General features: G+C 45.7%; 1 protein-coding gene and 1 long non-coding RNA gene across 2 annotated transcripts in view; both read left to right on the forward strand.

Annotated features, from left to right (window-relative positions):
* LOC129397158 (uncharacterized) overlaps positions 1 to 12,020 on the forward strand; it is a 31,588-nt gene extending 19,568 nt beyond the window's left edge. The window contains exons 5-9 of the long non-coding RNA XR_008624343.2: positions 1,655 to 1,752; positions 2,090 to 2,286; positions 3,149 to 3,213; positions 9,714 to 9,904; positions 11,963 to 12,020. This is a non-coding gene — a long non-coding RNA (uncharacterized LOC129397158). The remainder of the gene's footprint in view (positions 1 to 1,654; positions 1,753 to 2,089; positions 2,287 to 3,148; positions 3,214 to 9,713; positions 9,905 to 11,962) is intronic.
* Positions 12,021 to 12,153: 133 nt separating this feature from the next.
* On the forward strand, positions 12,154 to 12,813 carry LOC129397155 (putative uncharacterized protein FLJ46235). Its single transcript, XM_055107878.2, has one exon. The coding sequence runs from the start codon at positions 12,190 to 12,192 to the stop codon at positions 12,811 to 12,813; it is 624 nt and encodes a 207-aa protein (XP_054963853.2). The 5' UTR covers positions 12,154 to 12,189.
* The last annotated feature ends 22 nt before the right edge of the window (positions 12,814 to 12,835 follow it).

Raw genomic sequence — 12,835 nt, forward strand, 5'->3', positions numbered from 1 at the left:
TTGTAATTACATGGGCTCTCCTAGGTACTCCAGGATAATCTTGTTTTAAGGTTAGCTGATGAGCAACATTAATTTTATCTGCACTCTTAATTCCCCCTTCCTATGTAATAGTGCTGTGTAACATAGGACATGAGCAATTGGTGGTGGTGGGGGTTATTACTTTGGCCACCACAGTCACTATTTTATGCCAGGTACTCAGCTAAGCACTGGTGAATTAAGCATGAATAACACACACTCCCTAATCTCCATCCATTCATGGGAGGAGCACCTCACCTGCCATGCTCCTGAGAATCTCGGGAGTCAAAGAAGTCTTCTATGAGGAGGTGATGCCAAAGCAGACAAGTGACAGAGGAGTCAAAGCTAGCCAGGAAGAGAGTAGAGGTTTAAGGGGAAGCATATTATAAGCAGAGGATATTACCCACTTCAGAGACTCCCAGAGGAGAAAGAGTGTGCGTTGAAGGGGCAGATGAGACTCAGTTGGACTCCATAGCAGATGAAATGGAGAGGGGCAAGCAGTGAGGCTGCCTTGCAAAGCAGGGCAGAGCAGGGGCTGTTAAGGAGTTTGGACTTAATCCCTGAGGCAAGGAGAAGTGATGTAAATGGGGGAGTAACATGATGAGATTCATGGATTAGAGACATGGCTCAGGCTGCTGTAGAGAAGGCACCAGGGAGAGCAGATGGCTCAATGGGTGTGCAGGAGACCTCTCACTGAGTTTAGGGAGAGGTTTTTAAAACAGAGGAAGTTTGAGTAATTTAAATGTTGATGGGAAGGAGCTAAAAGTGGGGGATAGGTTAAAGATACAGGAAAGTGGGAGGAAGAACTGACAAGTGAGGTTCCAGAGAGGGCAGGAGAAGAGGAGATTCCCATAGGGGGATTAACACTTTCTTTTCTTTTTTCTTTCTAAGACAGGGTCTCACTCTGTCGCCCAGGCTGGAGTGCAGTGGCACAATCTTGGCTCACTGTAGTGTAGACTTCCCAGGCTCAAGGGATTTCTCCCACCCCAGGCTCCCAAGTAGCTGGAACTATGGGTGTGCACCACCACCACACCTGGCTAATGTTCCTTTTTTTGGTAGACACAGAGTCTCACTATTTAGCACTGATTGGTCTCCAACTCCTGGCCTCAAGTGATCCTCCTGCCTAGGATTCCCAGATTGCTGGGATTACAGGCATGAGCCACAATGCCTGGCCTCTGCTAGTTCCGTATTCTCTAGAGTTGTCTTTACTTTGTGCTAGTGTGTCCCTCATTGTGCTGATCCTCTGTAAAAATTAATACCTTTTTTTTTTTTTTTTTTGAGATGGAGTTTCACTCTTGTTGCCCAGGCTGGAGTGCAATGGCACTATCTCGGCTCAGCACAACCTCCACCTGCCGGGTTCAAGCGATTCTCCTGCCTCAGCCTCCTGAGTAGTTGGGATTACAGGCATGTGCCACCATGCCCAGCTAATTTTGTATTTTTAGTAGAGATGGGGTTTCTCCATGCTGGTCAGGCTGGTCTCGAACTCCTGACCTCAGGTGATCTGTCTGCCTTGGCCTCCCAAAGTGCTGGGATTACAGGCATGAGCCATTGTGCCTGGCCAAAATTAATACTTTTTATATTAAATTTACATATATATACGTTTTTTCTTTTTGATACCGGGTCTCACACTGTCACCCAGGCTGGAGTACAGTGGCACAACCTCTGCTCACTGCAGCCTCCACCTGCCAGGCTCAAGCAATTCTCCTGCCTCAGCCTCCCGAGTAGCTGGGATTACAGGTAAGTGCCACCACACCCAGCTGATTTTTGTGTTTTTTGTAGAGACGAGGTTTCGCCATGTTTCCCAGACTGTTCTCAAACTCCTGAGCTCAAAGCAGTCCACCCACCTTGGGCTCCCAAAGTGCTGGGATTACAGGTATGAGCCACCTTGCTCATTCTAGTTTAAACTTTTGAGTGGTTTGTGTCTCCTGATTGGACTCCTACAAATACAGAATTGATGCTAGGAAGGGTACCAGGAGATAGACGCACACAGATGGGATTTGGGAATAGGTTTGGTTATCCAAGGAGCAGTGCTGAGCTCCTTGCTAATGGGATATGGGATGCTGGTGATTTCCAGGAAGTGACCTCACAATGACTCAAGCTACCACATACTGTTGATTGTGAAATGCCAGTTGAATCATATGTCCTGCAAGCTTAGGGGTGCTACAAGTTGACCACTGCAGCAGTAAAGATGACTCTGAAGAATGGCATGGGATGGATCCTTTCGAATGCACTTGAGCAGCGGTCTCCAACCACAGGGCCACAGAGCTGGAGGTGAGCAGCAGGCGAGTGAAGGGAAACTTCATCTGTATTTCTAGCCCCTCCCATCGCTTGCATGACCACCTGAGCTCCATGTCCTGTCAGATCAGCAGTAGCATTAGATTCTCATAGGAGCACAAACTCTGTTGTGAAGTGTGGATGCGAGGGATCTAGGTTGTGCACTCCTTATGAGAATCTAATGCCTAATATTCTGTTACTGTCTCCCATCACCCCAGATGGACAGTCTAGTTGCAGGAAAACAAGCTCAGAGATCCCACTGAGTCTACGTTATAGTGAGTTGTAGAATCATTTCATTATATATTACTATGTAGTAATAATAGAAATAAAGTGCACAATATATGTAATGCACTTGAATCATCCTGAAATTATTCCCTCACTCCCAGTCTGTGGAAAAATTGTCTTCCACACATTCACTCTGTTTTTTGGTAGAGGCAGGGTCTTAATATATTGCCCAGGCTGATCTCAAACTCCTGGCCTCAAGTAATATACCTCTCTCAGCCTCCCAAAGTGCTGAGATTACAGGCATAAGCCACCACCCTCAACCAAGACTTTCTTAAACCAAATAAAAATTAAGTGAGATTACTTGAGCCCAGGTGGTCAAGGCTGCAGTGAGCCTGATTGCACCACGACTCCAGCCTAGGTGACAGAATGAGACTGTCTCAAAAAATAAAGTAAAATAAAATAAAATAAAACACAAATTAACCCTTTATGACATTCCCAGTAACTTTCCCTCCTAAGTGTTCCCCACAAGTCTTTGAATTCTGTTTAATTTTCACATAACATTTAAGACATTTAAGAACCTATGTCTGTCTGTGTCATCCCTTTATGTCAAAAGATGTCTTTTTGTCACTTCCAGCTGGATCTACCATGAAAGACTTCTGAATCCAGGAAGAGAGACTGACTGGGCAACATGTTATTCAGGTTCAAAAAGATTTGGACTGTAACTTAAAAATGATCAAATAATAGTGCATGCATCAAGTGCAATGTGAAGCTCTTCTGGAGAGTGAGAGAAGCTTCCAGTTAAGGTGACATTGAAGCCAAGTCCTGAAAGATGAGGAAGAGTTGTATGAGAGTGGGGAGGGAAGGGGGAGGTGGAGGGATGGGGAATGGGCTGGGATGGGATAGCGCAAACTGCCCGGGAAGGGAAACCAGCACTGTACAGACCGGAACAACGAAGATGGCATATTTTGTTCAGGGAATGGTGAATTAAGTGTGGCAGGAATGCTTTGTAGACACAGTAATTTGCTTGTATGGAATTTTGCCTGAGAGACCTCATTGCAGTTTCTGATTTTTTGATGTCATCATCCATCACTGTCCTTGTCAAATAGTTTGGAATAGGTATAATGATCACAATAACCCCAAGCATAATATTTCGTTAATTCTCACAGAATCACAGGTAGGTGCCACAGTTATCCCCATTTTATGAATGGAGTGATGAAGCCTTAGGAATAATGAATGATTTGCCCAAGCTCACCTGGATATTAAGACTGAGTCAAATGTTGGGTTTGGTCTGACTTTAATGTTTGCTTTGTTCATGAGCACCACATATTGCCTCTCCTATGCAGTTAAGCAGGTAGGTGACAGAAAAGCCCATGTTTGTCTCTACTCACACACTTCCGACTGAATGTATGTATGGAGTTTCTACACCAAATTCTTCAGTGCTCTGGATATTAACTGGGTATCCCATGACTTTATTCTGACACTACCTGGAGTTAGCACAGACCCCACAGGTTAGGGGCTCAGTCCCATGAGGCCATCCTCACCTCAGATGCCAATGGCAAGTCCTAAGTTGTCACCGTACTTTTGACCAACCTGTTACCAATCGGGGGTTCCCATAACTGTCTTCTTGGGTTTAATAATTTGCTAGAACAGTTTATGGAACTCAGAAAAACAGTTTATTTTCTTTTTTTCTGAGAGAGAGGGTCTTATTTTGTTGCCCAGGCTGGTGTGCAATGGTGCAGTCATAGGTCATTGCAGCCTTGATTGTCTGGGCTCCAGTGGTTCTCCCACCTCAGCCTCCCTAGTAGCTGAGACTACATGCCTGCACCACCACATCTGGTTAGTTTCTTTTATTTTTTGTATAGATGGGGTCTTGTTGTGTTGGCCAGGCTGGCCACAAATTCCTGGTCTCAAGTGATCCTCCCACTCAGCCTCTGAAAGTGCTGGGATTACAGATGTGAGCCACATCTGGCCAGTTCATTTCCTATTACTGGTTCATTGTGAAGGATACATCTCAGAAACAGTCAATGAAAGAGACGTGCATGCTGGATGCAGTGGCTCATGCCTGTAATCTCAGCACTTTGGGAGGCCAAGGTGGGAGGATCACTTAAACTCAAGAGTTTGAGATCAGCCTGGGCAACATGGTGAAAACCTGTCTCTATAAAAAATTAAAAAATAATAATAATAACTGGTGTGGTGGTGTGCACCTAGAGTTTCAACTACTAGGGAAGCTGAGATGAGAGGATACCTTGAGCTGGGGACTGGGGAGGCTTAGGTTACAGTAAGCTGAGATTGTGCCACTGCACTCTAGCTTGGACAAAAGAGCCTGATCCTGTCTCAAAAAAAAGAAAGATACCCAGGGCAAGTTAAGTTCGGAGGGGCACAGAACTCCCATGCCCTCTGTTGAACATGCGACCCTCCCAGCATCTCCTGTGTCCAGCAACCCTGAAAGCTCTGCAAACCCCATTCAGGGTGTTCATGGAGGCTTTATTATGCAAGCATGATTGATAAAATCTTTGGCTGTTGGTGATTAAGTCAGTCTCCAGCCCCTCCTCCTCCTGGAGTTCAGTGCATGAGGCTGAAAGTTCCAAGCCTCTTACCATGTGGTTGCATGGTAATCAGCCCTCCTCTTGAAGAAATTTAGGAGCTTGCAGTCACCCAGTCATCTCAACAACATCCCCAAATGCATTCTTACCATGCTGGAGATCCCAAAGTTCTTAGAGGCTCTTGTGTTAGAAACCTGGGACCAAGACCAAATATTAAAACAAAAGATGTTCCTGTCACATCTATCACTGAGGTCTTTGTAAGAGCTTTAGAAGCTCTGTGCCACGAACCAGGGACAGAGATTAAATATATATTTCTTTTCTTTTTTTTGAGACAGAATCTCCTGTGTCATCCAGGCTGGAGTGCAGTGATGTGATCATAGCTCACTATAGCTTTGGCCTCCTGAGATCAAGCAATCCTCCCATCTCAACCTCCCAAGTAGCTAGGACTACACATGCATGTCACCCATGCCCAGCTCATTTTTATAGAGTCAGAGTTTCACCATGGTGGCCAGGTTGGCCATGTTGGCCAGATGGGGTCTTCTTTTGTTGCCCAGGCTGGCCACAAATTCCTGGGCTCAAGTGATCCTCCCACCTCGTCCTTGTAGAGATGAGATTTAGTTATGTTGTCCAGGCTGATCTCAAACTCCTGGGCTAAATCGATTGTCTCACCTCAGCCTCTCAAGTAGCTGGGACTACAGGTGCATACCACCATGTCGGGCTAATATTTATTTTTATTTTTTTCTAGAGGTGGGGGTCTCACTGTGTTTTTCATGCTAGTTTCAAACTTCGGGCCTCAAGTGTTCCTCCTGCCTTGACCTCCCAAAGTGTTGGGATTCTGGGTGGGAGCCACCATGCCCAGCAATCACAAGGGTCTTTATAAAAGAAAGAGAGTAGGAGATTCAGAATTGGAGCAGGAGATGTGGTGATGAAAGCAGAGGTAAGAGAGGGAGATTTGAAGATGCTTCACCTCTGGCTTTGAAGATGGAGTCAGGGGCCATGATCCAAGGAATGGGGGTGGCTTCTAGAAGCTGGAAAAGCCAAGGGAACATATTACAGTCTCCAGAAGGAATGCAGCCCTGCTGACACCTTGACTTTAGCCTTAATAGACCTAGTTTGGGTTTCTGGCCCCTAGAACTGTAAGATGGTAGATTTGTGGTGTTTTAAGCCACTAAATGTAGGAAACTGCAAACTATGTTGCAGCAGCAAGAAGAAATGAACATGAAGCCAGGCATGATGGCTCATGCCGGTAATCCCAGCACTTTAGGAATTTAGGCAGGAGGATCACTTGAAGCCAGGAGTTCAAGACCAGTCTGGGCAACATAGTAAGACCTTGTCTCTACAAGAAATGAAAAAATTGGCCAGGCGTGGTGGCTCACGCCTGTAATTCCAGCACTTTGGGAGGCCGAAGCGGGCAGATTACCTGAGGTCAGGAGTTCGAGACCAGCCTGGCCAACATTGTGAAACCCCGGCTCTACTAAAAATACAAAAATTAGCTGGGCGTGGTGGCACGCACCTGTAATCCCAGCTACTTGGAAGGCTGAGGCAGGAGAATCACTTGAATCTGGGAGGTGGAGGTTGCAGTGAGCCGGGATCGCACTGTTACACTACAGCCTGGGCAAGAAGAGTGAAACTCTGTCTCAAAATAAAATAAAATAAAATACTAAAAAATTTAGCCAGGCATGGTGGCATGAACCTGGAGTCCCAGGTACTCAGGAGGCTGAGGTGGGAGGATCGCTTGAGCCTGGAAATTTGAGGTTGCAGTGAGGTGTGATTTCGCCACTGCACTCCAGCCTTGGTGACAGTGAGATCTTGAAAAAAAAGAAAGAAGAAAGTAAAGAAAGAAGAAATGAGCATGGTGGGCATGGGGACAGATGGCAATGTTAAATAGAATGATCAGGGGTGGCCTCCTAAGTGAAAATTGAGTAAAGACTTGAAGGAGGGGAAGGAGGTGGCCAAGGTGCTGAGGGAAGAGGATTGTAAGCAGAAACAATAGAATAAACTGTCTGAGGTGTGTCTCCGGCTCTGGAAGGAGGCCCAAGGAGCAGATGGAGAGAGGGAGAGAATTAGGGGAGGGAGCCAGGGAGTTGCTGGGTGGGGATCAGTACAGATCACATAAGCCCTGGGAGGTTATTGGTGGGGCTTTGGCTTTTACTCTGACTCAGATGGGAACTGCGGGAGGGTTCTGAGCAGAGAGGCGACATAATCTGTCTCCCGATTTAAAAGCATTCTCTGGCTGCTGAGTTGAGAAAGACTGTGGGAAGATGTGATAGAAGCATGGGGGCCAAGCTTTGGCAACATCCAGGCGGGAGATGATGGTGGTCCTGACCAGGGTCATGGTGGTGTTGAGAGATGGTCAGAGGGGAGAAGTAGGGGAGGAGGCCAGGGAGCTGCTGGGTGGGGATCTTTAGTAGATGTCGAAGACAATCAACAGGATTTCCTGACAGACTGGATATGGGGTGTGAGAGAAGGCAGGGGTCAAGGTTGAGTTTGATTGTTACTGAAATTATTAAGTAATTTTAAAAAACACTACTGCCTTTCCCAATCCTACCAAGTATGGAATGCTAGATTAGAGAAATCTCTTCAGGCTCATTGCAATGGCTCATGCCTGTAGTCCCAGCTGTTTGGTAAGCAGAGGTGCGAGTATCTTTTAAGGGCAGGTGTTCAAGACCAGCCTGGACAACACAGCAAGATCTGCTCTTTACAAAAATATTTTTCAAAATTAAATAAATGTAGCTAGGCATGGTGATGTGTACTTGTAGTTTCAGCTACTCAGGAGGCTGAAGTGGGCAGATCTCTTGAGGTCAGGAGTTTGAGGCCAGCTTGGGCAACATAGCAAGATCCCTCACTCTACAAAAAAATTAAAAAAATAACCAGGCATGGTGACACTCAACTGTACTACCAGCTACTGGGGAGCTGAGGCAGGAAGATGGCTTGAGCCCAGGAGGTCGAGGCTGCAGCGAGCTGTAAGTGCACAGCTGCACTCCAGTCTGGGTGACAGAGCAGGACCTGTCTCACAATACAAATAAAAATACAAGTAAAATAATATCTCAAGTCAGAGCCTTTTGGCTCTGCAGCCCTTGCAACCCCTCAGCCGTGCAGTGGGGTTTGCGTCGCTGGGAATGAGGAGACCCCTGCTGGTGTTGTTGCCTGACTAATCAGTGTTTTAAAACATATATTAATTGGGGTGGGTGCGGTGGCTCACACCTGTAATCCTAGCACTTAGGGAGACCCAGGCGGGTGGATCACCTGAGGTCAAGAGTTCAAGACCAGCCTTGCCAACATGGCGAAACTCCTTCTCTACTAAGAAAATACAATAATTAGCTGGACATGGTAGTGGGCGCCTGTAATCCCAGCTACTTGGGAGGCTGAGGTAGGAGAATCGCTTGAACCTGCGGGGCAGAGGTTGCAATGAGCTGAGATTGAGCCACTTCACTCCAGCCTGGGCAAAAGAACAAGACTTTGTCTCAAAGAAAAAAAAAAGTATTATATCAACATGTAAATGGTTTTATTATTAATATGTAATGAATATTAAATATTTTAAAAATCTTATATCAACATGTAATGGCTTTAATATGTGATGAATAATATTTAAAAAATTGTGTCTTATTTTCTAGTTTTAATATAATTATCTACAGAAAGAAATAGTCTTAGAGATCTTCAATAAAGTTAAAAAAGGTAAAGGGATGTTAGACCCCAAAAGATTGAGAATTTCTAGTTTAGAAATATTCAGAGTAAGCCACATACAACTTGCTACTTGAACTATTTTTTTCTTTGTTTTTTATTTTAGGAGATGGGGTCTCACCCTGTCACCCAGGCTTGAGTACAGTAGTGCTATCACAGCTCACTGCAGCCTTGAAATCCCGGGCTAAGGATCCTCCTACCTGAGCCTCCTGAGTAGCTAGGACTGTAGGTATACATGACGATACTTGGCTAATTTTTAAATTGTTTTGTAGACATGGGGTCTCACTTTGTTGGCCAGGCTGGCGTCAAACTAATGGCCTCAAGTGACCCTTCCACCCCTGCCTCCCATCCTAGAGGTATGTGCCACCACAAGGAGCACTTGTTCAATTTTCTAAAGAAAAAATTTCTAAAGTAAGGCTGTGGGATGATGGCAGGAAGATAAAAGAAAAACAGAAGAATAAGTTAAAATGACTTATTCACACATATTCTTTTGACAGCAAGAAGAACTTTTAGTATATACATTCCTTACAAACAAAAGGCAGATAAACAATGTTGTATAGGAACTTCAACACACACTGTACAATATTCCCACTTTGCTGACATAAGTTATGGAAATTTCATGGTTTATTTGAGTGTCGCTACCAGTATTTTGCTTCTCTGATGATTTTTATCAACTTCCTCATCTGTTAACTTCTCTCCAAGGTATGTCATGTCACGACATACTGCCGCTGCACGAACATGGCCAGTGTCTTCCTATTAAACATGTAGAATGCTTTCCTAATTTCTCTTTTTACTCTCTGTCTTTGTGTTTTGCATTTTCCTTACTTTTATTGTCAGAAACTCCAGAAAGTCAATCGTACTAATTTATCACGATTTGCTTTATTAATTTATACTTTGCTTATATGGAATTTTGCCCAACAGACCTCATTACAATTTCTAACCTGTTTTATTTTGTTTTTTTTTTTTCTGAGACAGGGTCTCCCTCTGTTGTCCAAGGCTGGAGTGTAGTAGTGCTATCGCAGCTGACTGCAGCCTCAACCTTCCAGGCTGAAGCGATCCTCCCACCTCAACCTCCCACGTGGCTGAGACTACAGGTGCTTGCCACTATGCCCAACTAATATTTGGAATTTTCGTATACGTGGATTCCAGAGGGGTGACAGCGAAACGTGAGTAAGCATGGATTTTGGTATATGCAGAGATGGGGGGCTGGAACTAATTCTTTATACTGAGGGATGGCGACTGTATATGTTTTTACATTAGGCTGTAGGATACATAGTGTTGCATAGCCTTGAAAATAATAATTTTTAATTGAGTGGAATAATAATAATATTGATAAAAGTAGCAGCTGGCCAGCTGTGGTGGCTCACACTGGTAATCGCAACACTTTGGGAGGCTGAGGCAGGAGGATGGCTTGAGGCCAAGAGTTTGTGATAGGCCTTGGAAACAAAGGGGGAGTCACCATCCCTACAGAAAAATACATGAATTAGCCTAGTGTGGTGGCATGTTCCTGTAGTCCCAGCTACTTGGGAGGCTGAGGTGGGAGGATCACTTGAGCCCAGGGAGGCTGAGACTGCAGTGAGTCATGATCAGGCCTCTGCACTCCAGCCTGGGTGACAGAGTGAGACCCTGTCTCAAAACAACAAAAAAGTAGCAGCTAACATCAACTGACCTTTTATACCAGGTGCCTATTGATATCATAGTTTAATTTCTTATAACTGTTTCTTATTTCACTTACCAACTCTGTCTTCAGTTACTCCCAGATTTTTACTGTGTTTGTACAGATGACCTTTTGTTTAGATTGAATTGTCTCCCCAGAAGTAAGATTACTGTGAGACATGGTGAATGGACATTCTCATTACCCTTGATGTAAATTGACAGGGTTTTGGGTGCCTCCCAGCTATAATCTTAGCACTTTGGGAGGCTAAGAGAGGAGGACTGCTTGAGGCCAAGAGTTGGAGGAGGCAGTATGGCAGTATGGTGAGACCCTGTCTCCATTATTTTAAAAAATTGACAAGCTTTACGCGGGAAGGCTTATACACAATTTAAACACCCCTCATAGTATAAGAAAGTGCCCATTTCACTGCACCTTTGCCAGCACAGGGTATTATAATTTAGTAAGTCATTTTTTGTTTGATTATTTTAAATAGATAAAAGACCTCATATTACTTTACTTGTCACATTTCAACATCTTTCCTTAGCTTATTAGCTCTATTTCTTTTCTGTCTGTAAATGGTTGTTGTTGTTTTGTTCTTTGAGACAGGGTCTTGCTCTGTCACCAGGCTGGACTGTAGTGGCATAATCACGCCTCGCTGCAGCCTTGACCTCCCAGGCTCAAACTTCAGCATTCCGAGTAGCTGGGACTACAGGTGTGCACCACCACTCCCAGTTAACTTTTTTCTTTTTTTGGATAGAGACAGGGTCTCACTGTGTTGTCCAGACCGGTCTCTAGCTCCTGGCCTTAAGCAATCCTCCTGCATTAGCTTCTCAAATGGCTGGTATTTCAGGCATGAGCCACCATGCCTGTCCTGGGCTAGTCCTGTATTCTCTAGAGTTCTCTTTACTTTGTGCTAGCCAATCTCTCATTATGCTGTTCACCTGTTATAATGAATAATTCTCCATATTAAATTTTACCACTTTAAACTTTTGAGTGGTTTATGCTTCCTGATTGGACTCTAATATGTTAGGAAGGGTCCCAGGAGATAAACCCACACAGATGGGATTTGGGCATAGGTTTGGTTTCCCAGGGGGCAGTGCTGAGCTCTTTGCCAGTGGGAAATGGGATGCTGGTGATTTCCAGGAAGTGACCTCACAATGACTCAAGCTACCACTTACTGTTGATTGTGACGAAATGCCAGCTGAGGCACATGCCTTGGGAGCTAAGTGGTTGCTGCCCTTGACCACTATGAAGACTGGTGTGGGAAGGGTCGCTTTGGATGCACTTGAGCAGGGGTCCCCAACCCCTGAGCCATGGAGCCGTAAGGAGCCACACAGCAGGAGGTGAGTGGTGTCAAGTGAGGGAGTGAGGGAAGCTTCGTCTGTATTTACAGCCACTCCCCTTTGCTCACATTCCCGCCTGAGCTCCACCTTCTCAGATCAGCAGCAGCATTAGATTCTCATAGGAGAACGCACCCTGTTGTGAACCGTGCATGTGAGGGATCTAGGTTGCGCTGTCTTTATGAGAATCTAATACCTATTGATCTGTCACTTTCTCCCATCACGCTCAGGTGGGACCATCCAGTTGCAGGAAACCAAGCTTAACACGCCCACTGATTCTACATTATGGTGAGTTCTATAATTATTTTATTATATATTACAGTGTAATAATGGAAATAAAGTGCCTAATAAATGTAAATGTGCTTAAATCTTTTGGCCCAGCTTCTACCTCCCGGCAGCCTCTCCAGGCCCAGAACTTTCTCCAGTCAGCCTCTACAGACCAAGCTCATGACTCACAATGGCCTATTTAGGCCCATACCCTACCTCACGGCAGTCTCCGCAGATGAGCCTACTGCCTCACAACAGCCTCCAAAGGCACAGCTCCATTGTTACAATGGCCTCTTTAGACCCAGCTCCTGCCTCCCAGCCTTCTCTCCAGGCCCTGAACTTTCTCAAGTCGACCTCACCAGGCCCAGCTCATGCTTCTTGGCAGCCTCTCCAGGCCCAGCTCCTGCATCTTGGGGGCCCCTCCAGGCCCAGCCTCTGCCTCCCGTCGGCCTCTACAGTCCCAACATCTGCCTCACAGCAGATTCTTCAGGCCCATCATCTGCCTCACTGTGGACCCCCCAAGCCAAGCTCCCAACCTTTCAGCAGCTTCTACACACCCAGCTCCTGCCACCCAGTGGCCTCTTTAGGCCAAGCTCATGCTTCACAAGGGCCTTTCCAGGCCCAACTTTTGTCTCATGGCAACCTTCCCTGGCCAGATTCCTGCCTGTCTCCCAGCAGCCTAGACAGGCCCAGGTCTTGCCTCACACTGGCCTCTCTACATCCAGCTCATGCCTCACGTTGGCCTCTACAGGCCCAACTCCTGTCCCAGGACGTCATCTCCGGGCCCAAAACTTACTCAAGTCAGACTCTCTAGTTCCAACTGTTGCCTTCTGGTG

Source organism: Pan paniscus, chromosome 1, assembly GCF_029289425.2.
Source record: "Pan paniscus chromosome 1, NHGRI_mPanPan1-v2.0_pri, whole genome shotgun sequence".
NCBI classification, from domain to species: Eukaryota; Metazoa; Chordata; class Mammalia; order Primates; family Hominidae; genus Pan; species Pan paniscus.

What these genes read in the sequence shown, in the direction of transcription:
- LOC129397155 (XM_055107878.2), top strand. Translation starts at nt 12,190, where the DNA reads ATGGCCTATTTAGGCCCATACCCTACCTCACGGCAGTCTCCGCAGATG.